This window comes from Mycteria americana, chromosome 1 (assembly GCF_035582795.1).
Source record: "Mycteria americana isolate JAX WOST 10 ecotype Jacksonville Zoo and Gardens chromosome 1, USCA_MyAme_1.0, whole genome shotgun sequence".
Classification (NCBI taxonomy): domain Eukaryota; kingdom Metazoa; phylum Chordata; class Aves; order Ciconiiformes; family Ciconiidae; genus Mycteria; species Mycteria americana.
In genome coordinates, this window is record NC_134365.1 from 38,181,738 (window position 1) to 38,202,979 (window position 21,242).

The following is a 21,242-nucleotide window of genomic DNA, read 5'->3' on the forward strand; positions in this document are numbered from 1 at the left end:
TTTTATGATATCATACATCATTTGAACCAAGAGATGGGCACTGTGCCTCTGCAGAGCACCCGCAGGCTTACTTGTTGCTTTCATTCTGCTCCTGTCACTCCGTGTCTCAGGATGCCTTGTCCTCTCTGCCTGACCCAGAAACAGAACCTGCTGAAGCACAAAATTAGTTTTTAAGTATGACGATGAATTTAGTACTGCTGTCGGTCACTGTGTTCAGAAAGTTGTATTTGATGCAATTTTAGAAAGAGCTATCAAAGCATAATTAGGTTGCTGTTCGTAAAAATCCTTAGTTTTCCAGCCTGTCCTTGGATGGATACTTGGGGATTGTTGGCCACGGACTATTGCCTACAGCTAACATTCTCCTTTCTAAGCTGTAGAAGAAGGAAGAAAATTCCAGGGTGCTCTTTAGAAACTGGTTTTGATTAAATTACTTACTAAGGACTAGAATAATGTCTTAGATGTGGTTCTGAATGTACTAAATGTAGCTGATAATATTTTAAGTGCCTTTAGTTTAATCATGGGGATATAACATTTATAAGAGGCTTAAACTGAGGAACATAGTATTTAGGGGTTTGTAGCCTTTATTTCTTTAAAATGTGTTTGGATTTTTTCCTACAACATCTTCATAGAATTTGTGTTGACACATCATGTGACCAGAAGTTTTATCATGATAAAGTACATAACCAGAAGTCAGGGAGAGGTAACTGAAACACAAAGGAATTAGAAAGAATTATCATAGAGGGCCATGATAAGACTATAGAAAGCAATGACCAAAAAAATCAAAATGGACAAGTAGCTCCTATTTTCTCTGTCTTAGAGCAGAGGAATAAGGTGAGGGGTGACAAATGTAAAGCAGACAAAAGGAATTTTTTTTTTTATTTTTTATTCAGCATGTAATTAAATTGTGGAACTCATTACCAGAGGATGCTGCTGAGGTCAGGAATGTAACAAGATTTAAAGAGGGTCTGGAAGAATAACAATATTCAATATTATGACAATTGAAGCTACAAGAAAAGCTTTGAAAGAGACATAAATTTTCTTGCTTCAGGGTTTAAGCTATTTTTTAACAATTAGGGATTAGTTTGAGATAATTTTGTGGCTCAGATCCCACAGCTGTTATTGTTTCTTGCAGTTTCTTGTGAAGGAACTAATGCTCCCCCTTGGCAGAGATGACCTTATGATCTGCATTGATTTAAGCCTTTATGACATTTTTCAGGCTGATACAGGAGAAAAACAGATTTTAGACCTGTTCAGAAAAGTATCCCATAATATCCTGTGGAAAACATGAAAAGCACAATGCTTGCTGTCATTTTTTTACTTTGACAAAACTACCCCTGTGGCAAACCCTGCTTGCTTTGAAGCCATTATAATAAATAAATAAACACAGCAAATTAAGTCGGTCTGAGGTGGGCGATTTTGTGTAGTCTTGCCAAATCCTACTGGCTCATGAAGAGCTTTATTCTCAGCTCTTGGCTGGGCAGGGTTCTCATCAGTTTGAGCTACTGTCCTACTAGGTACGTTGGAAGGCTCTTTCAGAGGGCAGAAAGTGAGAATTTATTGACAAAATCTTAAACTAACTGTATTGCACAAAGCCTGAAGTTGATTTTTACCCTTCGCTGTTGGTTGGGGTTTTTTGCAACTTTTCTGCTCTAGTGTGTTAGCCCTTTAGTCCTTCTCTAACATTGAAGTTAGTAGAGTATTTTTATTGATTTGGAAGGATTTTTGGCCAGAATGGTCAAGCGTCCACTATAAAATCACGTTTATGTAAGAATATGTGTTATGCAAAATAAATGGAAACCTGTACACAAGTATGGTGATATCCCTTAAACTTGCTTCCTCCTAAAAGGATCCACATATAAAGTTTTAACTGATCAGACAAAGAGAAAAGTCAACTTTTGAACTCTCTCTCCAAAATATATTCAGCTGACAAAATAAATCTATAACACATATGGGAAGGGAGAACATAATTTTAGTGTGATATGTCAATTTAGAATGGCTTAGTTTAAAATCTTTGTGACTTCATTTCTTATTTTCATATTTGGCCAGCTAACATATGATGGCTTATGCTGTAAGCGCCTGTGTCCTTACGTGACCTCTTTAATCAAGTTATTCTGGGACTAGTTTGGGTATGTAGGGGTAGCGTACCTAGCACTTGTGAGACTACGTAGCTGGGAAATTAACAGATAACATCACTGTATTTCTATGTTCTTGTCAAAACCCAGTTGGTGAAAGCCACTGCCTCCCCTGCTCCCTCAGGCCAGTGGCATGTTGCCCCTCTACTGTCCCTATAGTCAGGCCTGTGTCTCCTGGACGGATACCGGCAACTCTCCAGTGAGCACCTATAGGTCTCCTATGGTTTTAGTAAAAAAAAAAGTTCACCTGGCCCCAGTTCTCTTCTGAGGATCAGCTGCACTGTGCATAGGAGCAATGCTCTGTGGTGTGACGGATACGTCAGGCCAAGCAAGGGCTTGCAGGGCTTGCAGAGGGGTACTCAGAAGAAGAGCGTCCATCTCTGGGAATGATGGAGAGAGTTTTGGCCCAACACAGATGATAAATGGAGTGTAGGGGCATTTGGGAACTGTGGCTCTGGAGCATTCAAGCTCACATGGGTGGACAAGATGGACTCCAAGGGAATATCATTTGAAGGATTAATTAGCTGTATTTGGGAGAGGGAGCAGAAGGACACTGTCTCAGTGGAAGCCAGCTTGGATGTAAATCAGTTATATTTAAACCTAACGTGGTAGCAGACAAGGTGGGCTTGTGACTGCAGGTGGCTGTTCGGGCGTGTGGATCCAGCAACCCAAGGTCACATCTCGCTGGGACCTGCTGGGGTGGGTAACCAAGACTTCTGATCCAACTTTTTCAGACTGCTGTATCTGTTTATTTCCTGAACGTCTAGTTCGTGGCTGTGATTTATATAGTGCTGGAGATGGGTAGGATACTGCAGCAGATTGCAAGCAGGTAGGAGATGATGGCCTTTTACCATGAGACCACACATACAGGTTTTCCGCCTGCATTAGGACTGGGTGCAGTCCTTTCAGTTCATATTTGTTCATCTACTTCGGCTATTTGAGCCCATTTGATTTGAATGTTCTTAATCATTATTTAATAGCCTGTGTCCAATGTTCATTTAAGAATACATAGGTTATTAGTGGAAGTGTGCCATTTAAAGATCCTTTGTGTTGTGAAAGCATGATTTTAGTTTCTAGTCTCCTTTTCAAAAACATCTCTATATGTGCTTTTCCTATCTCTTTTAATTTTAAGTATATATATTTAATTTTTCTTGTATGATTTGCTTAAAAGTGCACTTACCTAGTTCTGGAGGAAGCTGTGCAGGCATCTGTAATAAAAAAGCATTTATTAACAAAATGAAAAAGAAGATGGGTGCAGGATGTCAGTGTTAACAGGTCATCAGGGTAGTTTAAATCGTAGAAGGCTGTAGAAGAAACACATCATACTGAGTGACTGGGCAGTAAAACATAATTCAGTGTTGATAAATACGAACTAAACCATATGGGGAAAACCCTGACTGCACATATAGAGCAGTGGCTTCTAATTTAGCTTTTATCACTTGGAAAACAGAATTAATCATGTGGACGGTTCTCTGAAGAGACTCTTCCCAATGTTCAAAGTAAAAGGGAACTGAATATATGGAAGTATTAGGAAAGAGATAAAGTGAAAACCCAGAAAACTGTGCTGTGCCTACATGTCATATGAAGCGGTTTGGTCACCCCGCCTTCTTAAAAAGGGTATAGTAGTATTTGGAGATACAAGAGAAGACTTTGGATTATCAGAGATTAGTAAACTCCCACAGACCAGGGCTTTTCCGCTTGGTAAGAGGCAGCTGCAAGAGAATATGCTTCTGTACTAATAAGAGCAGTGTGGAGAATTGAAAACAGCATAGTTATTTACCATTTCTCATAGCGTAAAAGTCAGGGCCGTGCCATGAAATGGCCAAACAAGAGGCTTAAAACAAACTACTCTTTCACATGCATACGCATGCACGTAATTCAGTTGTGGAACTGACTGACACAGGGTGTTTAGGAGACTAGGAAGATAAATGTATTCAAGAAGGGATTAGATACATTTGTGGAGGAAAGAGACATCAAGGGATATTAAATAAAAAGATGCAGATACAGCCCCTGGCTTATTTGTTTTAAGTTGCAGAGTAGAGGGCATAAGGGGGAAATATCACTCAAAATTCACTTTTTTTTCTCATGCGTGTTCCCTAAGCATCTGCTGGCAGGCTGTTCCCAAGACAGGCTACTGGCCTAGATAGATAGATCTTTGGTCTAACTTGGTCCATCTGTTATTGTGTTTTTCGAGTGCAATGCTGGTAAAGGCTAGGGAATATGTAAACCTCTCTCACTATTGTTGATTTCTGTGTCATTCTCCAGCCGTTAAATAACTGTTTAGTTTTTCCCTTATTTGTGAGTCTGTATTTTTCCAAGGGAGATGCATTCTGTTGGTGTTCGGATAATCCGTGGTATGTTTTTCTCCACAGTGGTTATCATTCACAGCTCTTACCGGTCATGTGGCTTTTGCAAATTGCATCATGTGTTGTTTTATTCCATTTCTCAGATAATTAGATGAGACGAATGTGGCATCCCACTAAATTCCTTTTTCCTTGGCTCTACCAGTTTTAAATGAGACAAGACAAATCTCTTTGCCTACTCTGCCTCCCGTCCAAAGGAAAATCCTGATTTGTACCCGGAGAGTTATTAAGATTTTCATGAGCCTGTGATAAATGCAAGAAAAAAAATCTGTTCCGAGACTGAACTTCATCTCATGAGCCCAATTGCTGCTTGGGTGAGGATTACCAAAGTGAATGTCCGTAACACGAGAGATGTCAGTAACACCAGGAACTGCTAGTACACCCTATGCCTGTTGTGGGCTTGTTCTTCTGAAGGACTTCAGAAGATTTAATTTTACTTTCTGTTTTTCCGCTGCCACGTTTCTTGTTTCCTTTGCCAATGTCAAGCAATAGCGGTTGGAAGATGCTGTTTCTCTCCACTGCATCCCTTTGCTGCCCTGGGAGCTGGTAGGCAGACAAGAGGAGGAAAAGAGGATGACCAGCTGTGTGCGTTAAACGACGCACCTCTCCAGTGCATCTGCTTCAAGGTCCATTACCAGGGTGGGAATGATGACCTATAACAGCTGAAATAAAAGCTGTGGATTGGTCATTTATAGAGAGGAACATTAATAAATTAGTAGTGTGGAATTACCTGTTTTAAAGAGGTAATGTAACATTAGAGCCTGATACGTAAACATAGACCGAGCTTGGATGCAGCATGCAAAAGCATGCTCAGAATTGAGCTGTACTCAGCATTAGAGATGATCTGCACCAGCACAAATATTTTTGTATTAAGCTTCATTTCATTTGATGGGTTTGATTCAACTTTTTTCTCATCTCACATTTAAACATAACAGGCTGCAGGTTTTGTTTGGCAGAAAGTTCAAGTTTTAAAATTTTATGTGATCTGTCAGTTAAAGGTCTGGCTTCTGTCCTGCTAGGATATAATTGCTGTTTTTATCTCCCCTAATAGAGTGATCAGTGATCCTTCAGCAGCAATTCAGAACGACTCCCAATGTTGTGGCCAGGTAAAGGAGGTAAATCAGGTCTCTTCTGAGCTCTCAGGACCGCTTTTCTATAATCCATCCCCTCCATGAACTGAAAGTGGTGCCTCTTATCCGCTATTAATTCCAGCAAAAAGAGGGAGTTTATTAACTCAGGTCTGGTCAGGAACTCACAGCTCCTCGGCAGCGCAGTTGGCTAGACCTAAACCATACTTTTCTTTCCAGTTCTTACTTTTCGGTGAGGTTTCTTTTAAAGGAAAACTGAAAGAAAGTGCTGATTTGTGAGTTAACTTTATGCTGGCTGTTTTGGGGTTCAGCAATAGAGGGCACTAGAGTAAAAGCTTTCAAAAAGCAGTATTTTTATTGGTTTTGCAAACCAATACAGAAGAGAGAGCTCACTTTTTTTTTTTAACGTGGAAGGGTTTTCCTCCCCATTTGTTTAGGTTTTTAACGTTGGAAAGAGGCTAACAGTCAGAGCAAGTGGAAGTCCCAAAATACCAGCGTGAGACATAGTGGAACTGCGTAAATACTTTGGACCGATTTTTGACTTTTTAAACAGAAATTCTTCTGTTACTTTCCATCACATTTCCAGTGCAGAAGTGTATGCAGCCATGTGTTCCCGAGCCAGGTGTTCACTGGATGTAAAATCTGATGCCTTTAATTCTGTCAACGGTGGATTTCAAATGCATTTTCTGAAGCCGCCACAAAAGGAAAACCAGGCTTGAGGAGCTGGTGCACCCACGTCCCCGTCCTCATTCAGGCTCTCTTCCCTTGGAGGTCGGGAATTCAGCACGTGCTCTGGGCTGCTGTGTTTTGTGGTTTCCATAGGAAAACTAAATTTAATTTAAAGACATCCTGGGCTGCTTTTAAGCGATTGGTAGAAAGTATTGGGTCTGGCGGATTAGGTTGGTAGTTAGGGTCCCAATGCCAGTGGGCAGATTTGTCAGAGCAAAGGGGCGGTAGCTCCTATTTTACCATCGTAGCCACTCTGCTGCCACGTCGCTGCTGCAAGCGTAGCTCAGTGCAACGGCACGGCTCCTCTCCGGCTGCTTGGCCTTATGGAGCAGGTGGGAAAAGACCGAGAGAAGCAGTGGGCACTGGCTGGGCAGCCGCTGCTGTCCGTGCCTCTGCCTGCTTCCAGCCCGGCTCCGGGGGATGCCTGTGGCACAGCGCGGGGCTGCGAGCCGGCCGCCGGCCAGGGGCTGGACCCTGCACCGCTCAGCAATTTGTAGAGATACCTAACAACTACTGCAGTCTTACACAAATAAGCATAAAAGGAAGAATTACTAGTTCTCTGGGGAATCAAATGTAAATGAATTATTGTAAATTGCTTTCCAGGGCAGGTCGAATCTAGGATTTTTATCTACAGGGCACTTTTTTCTTTTTGTGGCATAACTTCACTGCAGTTTGCTAACATCAGAAAAGGAGAATAAAGTTTGTTTTCTGTTCCAGAAACGTAATCCTTTTGCTCTTGAACTGAAGAAGAAATACAGCTGCTTTGTGGTACCTTGGTTTTGTCACTGCCACACGTGGTCAGTAAAGCCTGTCACTCTCCAGGTCCGTCAGATTTTGGCTGGCGTTTTCTCCCGTGAGCCTGTATGTGATGGGTGCGTGGTTCGCTGTGTCAGCAGTACGAAAGCACTCTCTGAAGTCTGTCGTGAAAGGACAGACAAGGTGATACATCAAGATATCTGCCGAGTTTTGTCTCTAATCCCTTGTTTGAAGTTACTGCACAGAGGAATTTGGCCTCCCCACCCCTATCTGGTGTGGAGAAGTAGGAGCTGTAGGCTCTGTCTGCTGGCTGGAACGAGCAGTTTTCTCTCTGAGGTCTCATCTCTGGAAAGGTGCTAGTGGGAGCTGAGCGCTTAGTCATTGCCTTCACGTTTGCTGCGAAGCATGGGTATGATTTGCTAGTCCTTGCATTTATTAACAGGTTGAGTCTTACCAGGTCTCACCGTTTTCATGTGTGGAGCTTTGGAAGACAGTAGGAATTGCAGTGCTACAGGGTGTTTAAAAAATCTACTAAATCTTAAGATTATCTTAAGGTTTTTGGCAGAGTGTGACAGTGACCCTTAAAGGGGACCTCAGAAAACTAGCCACGTACGTGGGGAGGAGAAGCTTGCTTGATTGAAACCCCCCTTTCCTGGTTTCATAATTTCATGTTTGGTCTCAAAGCTCAGGGTAGAAGGAATGTTATCAGCCCGAGGACCTTGTTTCTCAAGCTGTGCATTGCAATTCAGACCATTTTTTTGGAAGGCTGTACAAGCAGAGTCAGCTTAAAGCTGTAGCCTGGAAGTTAAACTAACTAAAGAATGCCGTAGATGTGTGTATATCAAGAGGACCTAAGGAGGAAGGAGAAATGAGGTATCTCCTCTCCTTCACACGCTGGCATTACTGTGTGGTGTTCCCGTGCCCAGTTAACTCCAGGGGAGCCCTTACAAGGGAGGAGGCATTGGAGGCTGGGGAGGGAGAGCTCAGCCCTGTACCCCTCAGTCTGCCTCCCAGAAACAGGCAGAGCTAAGAGCTCCCAAAAGCACGGTAGCCCCGGGGTACCTTCAGGAGGGGATGTGGCCCGGCTCTCCAGCTAGCTGCGATGCTGAAACAGATCAAGGAGATTGTGAGAAGTAAATATAATCTAAACTTGGGTTTTCTTGCCTTGTGCTTTTCTTTTTAAAGCGTTTCCACTATTGCAAATTTATGTTTTAACCCTTACCTCGATTGAATGAAGTAAACGTTTTCAGCCTTGTTTGCAAACAGATTTTGTGATTATTTCAGGGTGGTCTGGCCCACACTGCGCGTTCTGTTTATGCAGGAGTGGTGACTGTAAACAGGACTGCACACAGAGCGTTATCTGCCCAAAAGAGGTGTAGCAGTTTTCAGGAGCATCGGCCTGTTTATAGGCTGGTTGTGTAGGATCCCAGGTTTGTGCAAGAGTCTCCTGTGACAAGTCTTAGCTGGAGCCTGTTGGCAAGCGCTGGAAGGAGGGAGAAGACCTGAGACTGTTGCCATGTTGATAAAAATACAAACGCGCTTTACAAACAGATTAAATTGACTTCAATTCTTTAATAGCTCCAGAGTAAATCAATGGGATTTATGTTCCTGCGTCACTTAGGGCCAGGTGCTCAGAGACATTTAAGCGTCTTGAGAACCAGGATAGATTTTAGTAGCTGAAGACAGGCATTAACCCTTCCTCACACATGGTTTTTACAGTCGCTGGCATGAAGAGTGGACAAGCCTCCTTCAGCCGTCAGGGACCTTCTCTGTGGCCGCTGCCAGCAAGCTCACCTGGCTAACAGCGGTCGCTCCAAGATGCTTCATCCATGCAAGCTCCTACATTCCAGTTCTTCAGCGTGCAGCTAGATGGCAATGCCTCCTTCCACTCTGCGGGAGGCTGGCGAGCTGCCCTGCCCCGGGGTCCCGGTCCTGCTGAGCCTCTCTCACCACCCCCGTGCCAAGGATGGCCATGTCCACAGAGCCCACGTGTCTTGGTGTTTAGCAGTTACCTAGCAAACTCTCTAGCACAAACCAGGTTAAGATAAGCCCATACAAAAATAAGTATTTAAAAGCTCCAAAACAGCCTACAGGATTGTAGAGGTTTGTAAAGGTACCAGCGGCAGAAACTGAAAAAAAATCTGGTTTGGGCTGTTTAATCTGAAACGTCTGTCAGTCCATCCTGTTTTGCAGTTGGGAAGCTGAATTTATTTGCTAAGCGATTATTTATTACCTGGCGCATGTGATCAGAGATGTGGTCCCAGTGTTCCCAGGCAGCAGGGACGTTAGGCAGTCCCAGGCTCATGGAGGCTGTTGATTTTTATACCTCATCTTCTCCGTCGGGCCTCCCTGGAGTCCTCGGTTAGTGACTCACTCAAGAAAGAGTTTTCTCATCTTCTCACCAAAAGGCTGATTGCTCCCTCCTGCTTTGCAAATGTAATGTCCTCTGGATGTGGCAAAGTCAGGCTATTGCCTGCCTAGATGATAGATAAACTGTTATCTAAAAACTCTGAATCTTAAACTGGTGAGTAATACAGCATTCTTTTTGTGCAGTACCCAAACTCTGGCTTGGTAAGACACTTTGCAGACAAAAACCCCAGTGAGTTTTGGGTTGGGTCCTGGACTGTTCTGTTAGAGTTAAAGCACCTGCCTTCTGCTGAGGTCCAAATATATGCAAATACATGATTTTGCAGGTCTGTGCCATAGGCACTCTGGTTAATTTTATCTCAATCACCCTAAGTAGCTCCTAATAGAGCCTGTTACAGGAGTTTATCCTGTTCCCAGGCCAGGGTTCCAGACCCTGAGTGGGGCTGTGGCAGTTACAGATGGGGTTGCAAGCCTGGCAGAGATTCAGTTTTACCTGGCGTGTATGTAAATGTTTAGGGTTGCACAATGCTAGGACACAGGGTTGAAAAAATTAGCAGCCAGAAAGAAATGGCAACTGCTAGTATCAAGATCTTTGAAAAATCAGCGTAAACTTATATCAGTCATTTCTTGTGATTCAAAAGCACAAAAACTTCCAGAGGTGCCCTTTTTGGCTTGGTGGGACTGCAGGATGGGAGCCAAACTTTGAGTGTCTTCTTAACAATTTCCTGCTCTTCTGAAGAGGAGCCTTGAAATTCTGATTGTCTAGTCAGGATCCAGAGTAGTTCTTATTTCTGTTGATCTGAAGTCAGAAAGATATAAGTCAAACAACAGTCTCAGGTACAAAGTTGCAGAAATAGCATTATTTCCAAATAGTCATTTAAACTTGGAAGTAACTTTTGTGTCGTATGTAGACACGTAACTTTTTCTCCTCATAGAAACCCGTTGAACTGAGCATGTTATAAAGTGCCGTGTCTGTATTTGGTTTATATTGTAATATAAAACCTGCTCCTGTACCCAGTACATCCTCTTTCATCAAGGACAATATTGGTACAGTCAATAACTGGTCTCATTTTAGTTTTTCAGTATGACTTTATCTGTTCAAAATTATTCTGTTCACTAAATCAGTATTAAACATAAAGACTAATGTATCATTTGATGACTTTTCATGGACTAGTATTAACAAAGCTGCAGTTCTTGAAAGTCGCAGATTGATCACGGTTTAACTCTTCTTGATAAACCATCTATCTGTAATTATATTCCTTTGATTTTTAGCTTCAATTTTAGGGTTTTTTTCACAAATAACATTTTATAGACTATCATTTCACTAGTAAAATGTATGAATATATTAGATGTAGCCATAGATGAGCGTTTGAGAGGCTTTTGTTTGTTTTTTACTAATTGAAGATTGTAATCCAAATTATATTTGCCAGCTGTGTGAAAGCAAAAGACGAGGATTTTAGCAAAGCTGAAGAAAAAATGCATTTATACAATCAAGTCTGTCCTGTCAGCTGGCCGCCTTCCACTTTCATTTGCTTCTTTTTAATTCCTATTCAAAGCCACATGGATTTCTATGCTCTTTCTTTTACTTTACAAGTCTACCATCCTTTTGATACTAAGATGCTATGAATATTACTAATCTTTTAAGTTTGGTGTAGTACTTCTCTAAGAGTGAGCATCACTTACATTTCTGAAAAGCAGTATATCAGATATTCTGTTCTTTGTTATTATTCTGCAAGGAAAGGATGAATAGGGATCCTTTACCTATTGTGGCTTATCCAGGCCAGTTCATGTATTTGCGTGAGGAAGGAAACTGAGGCTGATTTTGTAGCTTCCCATGCTCTGCAGTGCAGGAGGGGAACAGGCGATGGAAACTCTGACACAGTGGCTGCAACTTTCCAACCATGGCAATTGCATAATGATGGCTTCATTTATCCAAGATATTGAGCACCCAAAATTTCTTTTGAGTGCTCTGTAAGCAGGGAGTGCCACTGCCTCTGATGATGACTCCAATTCTGTGTGGGTGTTTAAATTATAAATCTGGAAGCCTAGCTTTAGCACCAGCACTTTGAAAGTCTTAATCCTTTGCTGTTTCTATCCCTGCTTGCTTGCTAATATTTTCAAGTGGGTTGCAACAGCTGTAGGAAGCAGGAATTGAATGAAAGAGCCCACCTGCTTTCCAGCGAACAGTATTCATCTGCTTGAAGGAGAACGCACATCTGGTTGTATCTTCTAGTCTAATTCAGCCCCCCAGTGCCGCTCCAGTAACAAGATGGTTTCACTGTCTTTTTAGAGGTTCTTGTAGCAGGTTTCTTGGAGCATTTTCCTAGGAAGCAAGTTAAGCCAGTTATGTGCTCTTTCTGTGCCTGGGAAAATGATGGAGGATCCTCTCTACAAGAAGCACGTGTCCCATATAGGGCCTCATGGCCAGTGACTGTGGCCATGGCCAGCGTACCTGTTGAAAGCAGAGTCTACAAAGAAACAACAGATTAGAAAACCTTAAGTGGCAAGGTGGTACTTGTGGATAGGCACAGCTTTACAGGGGTTTGGAAAATGTGGTCTTTGCTCGATCACAGTCTGATCTAAGGCTTGCCTAGCTCCATGAAGGGGAAAGAGCACCAAATGTGCACAGAGATCCCTCAGGGAAAAGGATGGCCATAAGGAGCTCGGAAAATCTGTCTCATCTGTAATGACTGTGATCCCTTAAAAGTCACCCATGACTCACTAATTGGGAAAGATGGTTACAGTGAACTTTATTTTAATCTCAGACTAATGTTAAGTGAGACTAATAAATAAATAATCAGAAATAAAGGGAATTGCACAGAGATAAAACTAATGTTACAGCAGAGCTCCACCCCCAAGAAGCTGTGCTTAACACTTTCTGAAGGCTGTTTATCCAAGTAGGTTTCTCATTCCATTACAGCTTCTAATGAAACTGCTAAAAAAAATCTTGGTAGCAACTTTAGCATCAAACTAGAATGTAGACATTTGAACATCAGCAAAAAGGAGAACAACGCAACATATATTAAGTACAACCCCAAATCTGAGATGTTGATATCAATGTATTGTAGAAATACAATGCAATTCGGCCGTGCAGGAGAAATATTGCTGAACTTCATTCTCCTTCCTTTTGTGACCTGCTGGCTGGAAATGGATTAAGAATTACAGCATTAAGCACCTTACGTAGTTTGAATATTTTTCCAAGAGGCTTTACAGGCATACTTTCCGTAGAACAAGCACAGCCATAAACCAAGCCACAAGCTCTCAAGTAAAGATGATTTTATTTGCTAACTTCCTAACATACACAGTGGCAGAACCAAGTTGTATACCTTCCTCACGCTTTCTAATAAAGGCTTTTTCAACCTTACTGTGGTTGATAAATGATGCAAACATAAATATAAGTTTGGCTCTGAACTTTCTGTGTGCTTCAGTTGCTCAGGCACAACATACATTTTTTATATCCTTTTGGAAGTTAAATTTGTCTGGGCCATCACAGAAACGAACGCACACATTTCCTAGGCAGGGAAGACCACAGCAGGATCGAGAGACTTTGCTGTTGAGCCTCTGCCTGCCTCTGCCTGATTCAGTAATGCTCAATTACCAGGGTCTGATGTTGGAGCATCTGTTGGGTTGCCTGCCTGTTCACTTGCTTGCTTTCTGCTGCGCCGCCCTGGAGCAAATCAGTTATGGGAACAGCTATTTACAAGCTATCACGCAAAATCAAGTTTCGGGTGAAGAAAACCCAAATATCAGGTAGGGACTATTCACGTAAAATGAATGTGTTGAAGTCTTACAGTTCACCCTCGTGAAGGCGGGATAGGAGTAGTCTTGATTTCATGTAATTGTGAAATTTGCTAAATTATTTTTTTCTATGACTCTAGTCAAGCCATTGTTGCAATAGACTAATAAATAATAAGGTGTTACATTATGTCTCAGTAGTTGACAATGAAACTTTTAAAGGATAATATTTATATGCTTAATAAATACATACTTACTTTGCATTTCCTAACGATGCAGGACAATTATGCATATTCAGTGTGCATTGATGCATCACTTTCATAAATAACTTCAGGGCACAGGACAGTCTGAGCATTAGTAAAATAAACCTGTTAGCTTTTCTAAATGTCAGTGAATGATTTTATCAACAGTGCCCAGTTAAAGCCCCCAGATCTTTGAATTCAAAGGACAGCATTCATTTCGGACCACATCAGGAAAGAACACCTGGTTCTGATTGCTTTCCAAGCAGAAATAATATGGCAATCCACAATCTGATGACCAAAACAGTCTTTCTAGAATAATAGCTGCTTTTTGAACTCATGGCAATTTTGTGAGTGGTCCAGTAAACGATTACCAGAAATAGATACTATTTTTAATTTGATGCTACCTGGACCTTTGTGAAACATTGTATGCCATGAATGGAATAAAATAATGTGGTGTGGTTGGGTTTTTTTTTAATTTTTTAAATTTTAAAATTTAAAGCCAAGTTTATTAAAATTTAAAGCCAAAACACGTAGGAAAAAATGTTTAAGTATTACTGTTCTAGAAAAAAAGAATCCTTTTTTCTTGTCTTGCTCATTAAACTTATAATCAGTATGTTAAAATCTAGTTTATGATTGAAAGAGTTTCAGAGATGAAGCTTTTACATTTTTTGCAATTATGCCTATAATAGCCAGGCGGAAATTATGGGCTTGTCTTACAAATGACATTACGGACTCACAGATTAAAATGAATATAAATGGCAAACAAAATAGCATTGAGAGATAATGTTTCCTAACTTAATTAGTAATCCTGTTTCAGAACACTGTTTAGCTAACAGATTTTTTCCTAATATTATTTGTGAAAATGCATCTTCAGAATTGGTGCATGCTCGGTATATATGTTTGTGTAACCATAGAAAGTCGGGGAATTAGTGAATTCCTACAGATTTGTGCCCCATTCCCCATAACGTCCCCATAACGGAGGTGACGTGCCGAAGCTGGTTGTCCAGACATTGCCAGACAATGCCGTAACGGCTGAGTTTTGTCTGCCATGCCCTGAGCGTGGGTATCAGTTTGGGTCTCCCTCCTTTACCCAGGAAATAATTTTCATAAAACTCCTATGAACTTAATTAGCTTTTAGACCATTTGTGGTTGAAATTGGTCAGCTCTCCCGGAATTACAGGGGGAGGAAAGAAAGGTAGACATACAGTGCGATCTCGTAAGCATTTTTTCTTAAGAAGAAGAAAACTCAACTTGAAAAGTAAAGAACTCAGAAATTAAGAAAAATAAGAAATTAAAGTATTACTTTCATTTGACCTTCTTTTGCGTATGCATTAGAATGTCATTTTTAACTCACTGGTCCCATCCTGGTTTTCCCGTGGAGCTGCCTCGCTTCCTCACCCAGTGAACAACAGCTCCGAATTTTATTTAATCTTGTCAGGTATGGGGTGAGGCTTTTCAACTGTGTCTTAAGGGGTCCCTTCCCAAATACAAAATTATTCTCTTCTCTCAAGGGCTCCACCAACGGGAGTGTCCTTTCTCCTCCAGAACTCCTCCGTCAGGTGCATGAGTCATCTGAAAAATAATCCCAGCTGCATAACCATAAAACAGAGCCCTGGAAAAACCTCGTCTGGGTTAAAAGCACAGTTCTTCCTGACTTCGGTTGCAGTTGTGAATGCTCCATGTTTCCTGCACATTGGATGAAGTAGCTCAAACCTGGCACCCAGGAGAAATTGGGCAGCAGCTGGGGAAAGGCTGGCATGGCTTGCCAGCATCACACAAGGGTGCAGGGACAACCATCGTTTCTCCCGGGCACCATGCAGCTGCCTTAACCATCCTTTTTTCCTCCTGGAGTCTTCTGCCTATTTTGCTTCATGTCTTCCAAATTCTGCATTAAATACAGTGATGGGATGGTTTTAGAGCGTTAGAGCCTTTCTTCAGGGTTTTGATTTATGCTGCAACAGGGTCCTTCTTGCCACATGATTACCTGGAGGCTATTTGCTGATGTCCCAAGAGGAGTGTGACTTGAGACATATTATAGTGATATAGTCAGTCTGGTTTAAGATGAGAAACATCCTAGTTATCTGATCCAGAGTGCTGATCCAGTATGGACTCACTCTGCTGGGTCACTGGCATTGGAAAAGTTTTGACTCGTTGACTTTGTATTGGCAGACTTTGTGCCAAATAAAATATATTTAATCCTGCCTTAATGCAAGTATAGCATAAATTCTGTCAGGCACAGAAGTGTGATTGCATGTTTACACCTGATCCACATTAAATTTTTTACTTTTGGATGATCTGCCGGTGCGGGGATCTTACATTAAAGACCAAGTCCCTAGCCAAGAGGAGCAGAGTTGCAGGGAACACTCTGCTGCCTTGCCCCATAACACTGCCTATGCGTAGGGATTGGAAATGGGAACCTCGAAGAATATATTCTTCAGGAACTGTAATGAGAATCTAATCAAACATAAGGGAAACAGATTTTTGAGAGGTTGATAAGGGCACAAAAAAAACCCCATCCAGAATTCAGCTTTTGCTATAAACCAGGGAAGTGTAAAGCTTTGTAACAACAAAAAAATTTTTAAGAGTAGTTTAGTTAGGGAGAATGAAAGCATTTCCTCTAGAAGTCATTCTTGGAAATGGCTGCATTGTTTTAGCCAAAATGTTCTAAAACAAACAGCATGATGTTCCCCAGCATGGAAACTTGAAGTACAAATGGTTGCTTTTTGGCAAAATTATAAACAATTTAAAACCTAAAAATAGAGAGTGACATTCACTGCTAGACAACGGTGGCACCGTGAGCTCTGCCCAGCTTACACAGAAAAACAGCAAACGCCACAAAGCTTCAGAGCAAATACAGGTTGTATTTGCAAATACTGTTAAAGTGATTCTCTCTTTGAGATTAGAGGCCATATGAATCATCTGATTTCTTACTAGAGATAAGGCCATCTGCCTCTGTTCATGAAGTTATGTTCCTAATAGCCATCTTAGTTGATTTTGCTAGCCAGCAAGTGAAATTTCTGAATTGTTCCTGAAGGCAACTTTGTGATTTAGCAGGTTAATTACAGCTTCAGAGAAGCTTCTCATTCTGTTTTCACTATTCACGTGCATATTAAAAGAACCTAAGCTTAAAACATGTAAAACCATGTAATAGTGATTGTACTTGCATAGAAATTTTTGTCTGAAAATCATCAATATTGTGTCTTTTCTGAGAACGGCCCCGTTCGAGCTTACATTACAGCAGCTAATGCATAGTACGTGGCTCAGACTTTTTGCAAAAACATCTCCCGGAGGCATCCCCGATCTAACTAGCGGGCTGCATCACTGCAGCCGTGTCAGCGTGACACTGAGGTGTGCTGCACTGTCACCTTCGCTCCAGTGAATTTACATCTCCAATACTATGTAACTATTATTATCTCTACGTACAGGCGGGGAGATTCAGTCCAGAGGTGGTAGCTTCTCTGAGGTCACGTAGCAAATGAGGACGTGCCTCGCTCCTAGCTTCTGCCCGCAGCAACTTCATTTCTAAACACTTCTTTTTTGTGTGTGTGTGTGTGTCTCTCTGTGCATGTTTCAGACTGCAAATACACCTGCCATGCTCACTGCCGAGACCTGGTGCACCTGGGCTGCCGGCGGAATGGAAAATTAATGGACTGCCTCGCTCCACATGACACCTTAGATCCATCTTACAACAACGGTCAGGTAATAGATCTCGCGTTCATGTAATTACTGCTTTCTCTTGTCAGCTCTGTAATGAAGTGTGGTCTGCCTGCCTCACCCGGCTGCTCGGGAAGAATCTCTCACTTAGGCATGGCCAGCAAAGCTAAATTTTCCCACCCAGTGCAGTACGGGTGGATCACGCTGCAAGTGGCTGCTGCCAGCTGGGTCACTCCTGCTCCAGTTAGTTTTCAGCTAAACTGGCTGAAAGGTGGTCCCACAAAAAGGTATTTTTCCTGTTGGTTTGGGTCACGGTGGGGTCAGAGCAGGCAGGTACAGCAGGGGATGAGAACATGAGGACAGAGCTCCTCCTCAGCTAGCCGCGGCCGTACCGTGCAGCGGCTCCCAGGGTGAGCCTGGTGACCCAGGGGCCCTGTGCTGCTGGGCGTAGTACCACGGGGAGGCCAGTAACGCCAAGGGCTTGGCTATTTGTGACCACGAAAGACCCTCCTAGTTTTGTCTGGGGTTTGTGTTAATCCCCCAGTTCTCATTAAGTCCCTCGGAGGGTAATTTCGAATTTCCTCGCCTGGATTCCCCAGCAGCTTCAATGGGTCACAGTGTGCCTCCTCATTTCCTTCCCTAAACCACCCCGGAGCGTCACTCCTTGCATTTCACCCTCACAGCAGGGCCTTTCTCTTTGTTCAGGGAACGCATCAAAGCAGCAACCTTTAGTGCTGTGATAAAGGTTGTCTTGATAAACAACCTTTAGTTGTTTATTATAATAAAATAAAGTTTAAAAATAAAATAAAATTTAAATAATAAAATAAACTTTATAAAATAAAATAAAACTTTATTTAAAATAAAATAAAATAAAAATTAAATAAAATTTTAAAATAAATTTAAAAATAAATAAAAATAAAAATAAAAATAAAAGTAAAAGTAAATAAAATTTTAATAAAATAAAATTTAGTTGTTTATTATAATAAAATTTATAATAAAATACATTTATTATAAATTTATTATAATAAACTTTATTATTATAAAATAAATATTATAATAAAACAAATAATTATAATAAAATAAAAAATAAAATAAAGGTTGTATTGTGATAAAGGTTTCGTTTCTGCAGCCTTTAGTGCTGTGATAAAGGTTGCATTGTGCTAATTAGCTCATGCCTCTTTGCATTTTCAAATACGTTTACCTTTTGTCCTCCACAAAAGTCCACCCAAATTTAATCGGCCGGTAAGCCTTTGAACATTTCCACCTAACCAGCAGAAACTTCTGAGAGGGCACCAGGATTTCTCGGTGCCCTTGCTGAGCTTGCTGCGCGTGCTCCAGGTCAGCACTGAATTTCCTCTGCGAGCGCAGCGTTTATTTGGTAGGGGAGATGCTTGCTCCAGCCACCCAAACGGCGACGGAGGACGCTTTGTCTCTTGTGTGCTCCTCATGACTTGCTGTCGGGAAGAGCAAAGGGGAATAACTCAGAAAGGAGTAGCAGGGGTGGGGAGAGGGAAGGACATGGCAACACAGGTTTTGGAGGTGTGGGTGACTATCGGCAAGAAAATACCGCAGGAGCAGAAAGAAAAGGCCATTAAAAGCCATTTATACTCGAAAAGGCATGTTCAGCTTGGCCATGAGAGATCTAAGAAAGAGCTAGTGCTGTCTTGGGTAACGCAGCTATGAATGCTGAGCAAGGAAACTTTCTTGTTTGAGCCTTACAGTACTCGGGGAAGCAGAATTTCGTGTGCATTTGTTTGTGTGCAACGAGATTGCATCAAAGAAGTACTGGTTTTTGCCTAGTGATTCGTTCCTCTTGGAAGAAGTCACAGTTTGGCTGGTTGCTGTGGATGACAGTTGTTGCAAACCTCCACTTTCCTCGCTAGCTCTCTGGGTCAGCCTGTGTCTGACAACTGACAGACGTAAGATGAGGATTCCAGTGCTATTTTCAGCATCCATCATCCGTTGATTTTAAAGCAACAATCATTTTCGTGCACAAAACCTGGAAAGTTTCCCGCTGGGTGAAGTGATTTTCTTTGTGCACGGCTGTCCCGCGTGCACAGCGCTGACACAGCTACCGATGGAGGCTGCAAGGTTGGAGTTCACTCCCTGCTCTGCTACGTACCTGCTCATACCGCTTTGTCTTTCTAGGACTTAGATTTCTTGTAAGTAAAAAAGGAGTTAGAATTTTTAAAAATCATTTTAAGATGTGTAAATGGAAACATTGTTACGAGAGCTGGCATTTACAGGTGACTGTTACTGAAATACAACTCCCAGCTCAGCTGCCTTTTCAAAATTACTTTTCCCTTCCATGCTAAAATTTTCTGGACTTAGTCTCAGCCTTAAGGTGATTTTTCCTTTCTGTTTAAAGTATGAACCTCCATCTCACATATACAACCGAGCATGTATTTAGTATAAGATAATGAAGGAGTCAGAGCATAGGAAAAAGGCTGAATCTATTTCCTTTACAAAACTATTCTTGCATTCTTATTCTGTGGATGGCATCTAGTCTGCAGGGTTTTAGTTAGACGCGGGAGTGTGCTTTTGAAGCAAATCTTCCAATTGTCCTCACTTCCCTTGCTTTGGTTGATATCAGTGAGCAGTCTTAGAGCACATCATAAACTTAATTCCCTTTCAGATGAAAATTAAGCTGCTTCCTGAAACCTCGGGGAAGCTCCAGGAGCCTACCTAACACGCTCCGACCACTAACAGGCATTCAGTCCACAGGATCAAAACAGAGGTGGTCTTAGTAAAACCTGTGAAGTGTTTATATTGAGGATTTGGGGTTCTCAGCACTACTTGCTTTGCTTTACAGAGCTGCTCGAGTTGCACCACAGTATTTGCTAACGCAGGTATCAGATACTTGGCACAGAACAGTCCCCAGCGAGAAGCAAACCGATAAGTGTTCCAGTGATGCCTGTTTTTGCTTTATCTACCTCGTCACTTTGAAAATCACACGGTATGCAAAACCAGTTAATTTTGCATGAGCTATGCTAGTAAAAAGCATACCTGCAAAGACCACACATGTATTTTGGGGATATCCCACCCATACAGTGAGCGTCAGCTGAAAATATGAAGGGATTTAGGAGAACTGCTGGAAATTTGTAGTATTTATGGAGAGGAACACCTTGCTAACAAGCCTTAGTCCTGGGCTTTGTGCATTTTCTTCCTGCTGGGATAACCATTTTGTTTTGAAGTGTAAGTTTTTTTGTTAAACAAAATAATTTTACGTGGGCAAAGCACTGATTTGAAGTTGTTATATTGGTATTCTTATGCTGGTACAGCTTAGATCTTTTCTTGTAAAGGGACGTGGCACCTTTATACTTGTGTAACTTCCTCCACACAGGTAGATGATTGCTCTGAGTATGATGGTAGACAAATGCTTTGAGACCTAACTCTGTAAGGCCCAAGACCATTTTAGACTGCTCAGGCAAAGTGAATGTATCTCCGACTTGATCTGGGTGATGTAAACTGCAATTTGTCCTGCTGCAATGACCTTGTGGTGCCCCGCGTGCAGCAGAGCTTGTGGCTCAGCTGTAGTTCTTGGTCCTGGATGCTCGTTCGTGCCCGTACACCGTCGCGTCTTCCCCCCTGCCTTTCCACTCCCAGCGGTGCCAGTACTGCTGGTTTTGGACAATGTGTTTTAATATGGGTCAGGGAAATGGCGTGGCTTCCAATGTCTGCTCTTGCAAAGCCCAACCAGCTCTTTAGTTTGCAACACAGCTTGTGAACAGTGCTGTCAGCACAACGGGCTGGGTGTCGTGGTGTGGCTGGAACACCTTAAACTCCAAATAACCCTGAACAAACGTCTTGTTGAACCACAGTTTGAGAATCTGGGCTTAGGATTTCCGTTATGGGGAAGAAGAATTTCTTACAGGCTCTTAACTGCTCATTTTGCAAATGCAGTCAACAGATTTCCAAGGGATTTCCATCCTGTGCAATTCTGCCGGTGACTGGAGCCCTTTGGTGCACCCATGAGTGGTCAGATAGTCTCAGAATCTGGAATATGGACATGCTGCTTGACTTTGTTAACAAGTCATTGGAGCTCAAAAGGCCTGAACTTTGAGGTCCTTTCTCTGTGTTTGTATATATATATACACACACACATATATATTTCATTATAAAAAGGTCTAGGAAATTCCATTATGTAGCTATTTTGAGAGATAATGCTGCAGGGTT

At 41.9% G+C, this 21,242-nt stretch overlaps 1 protein-coding gene across 1 annotated transcript in view; it reads left to right on the top strand.

Annotated features, from left to right (window-relative positions):
* Positions 1-21,242, top strand: part of RASSF3 (Ras association domain family member 3) — a 97,867-nt gene that overhangs the window by 2,526 nt on the left and 74,099 nt on the right. Inside the window, exon 2 of the mRNA XM_075494976.1 lies at positions 16,987-17,111. Within this exon, the coding sequence (XP_075351091.1) occupies positions 16,987-17,111 (125 nt within the window). The remainder of the gene's footprint in view (positions 1-16,986; positions 17,112-21,242) is intronic.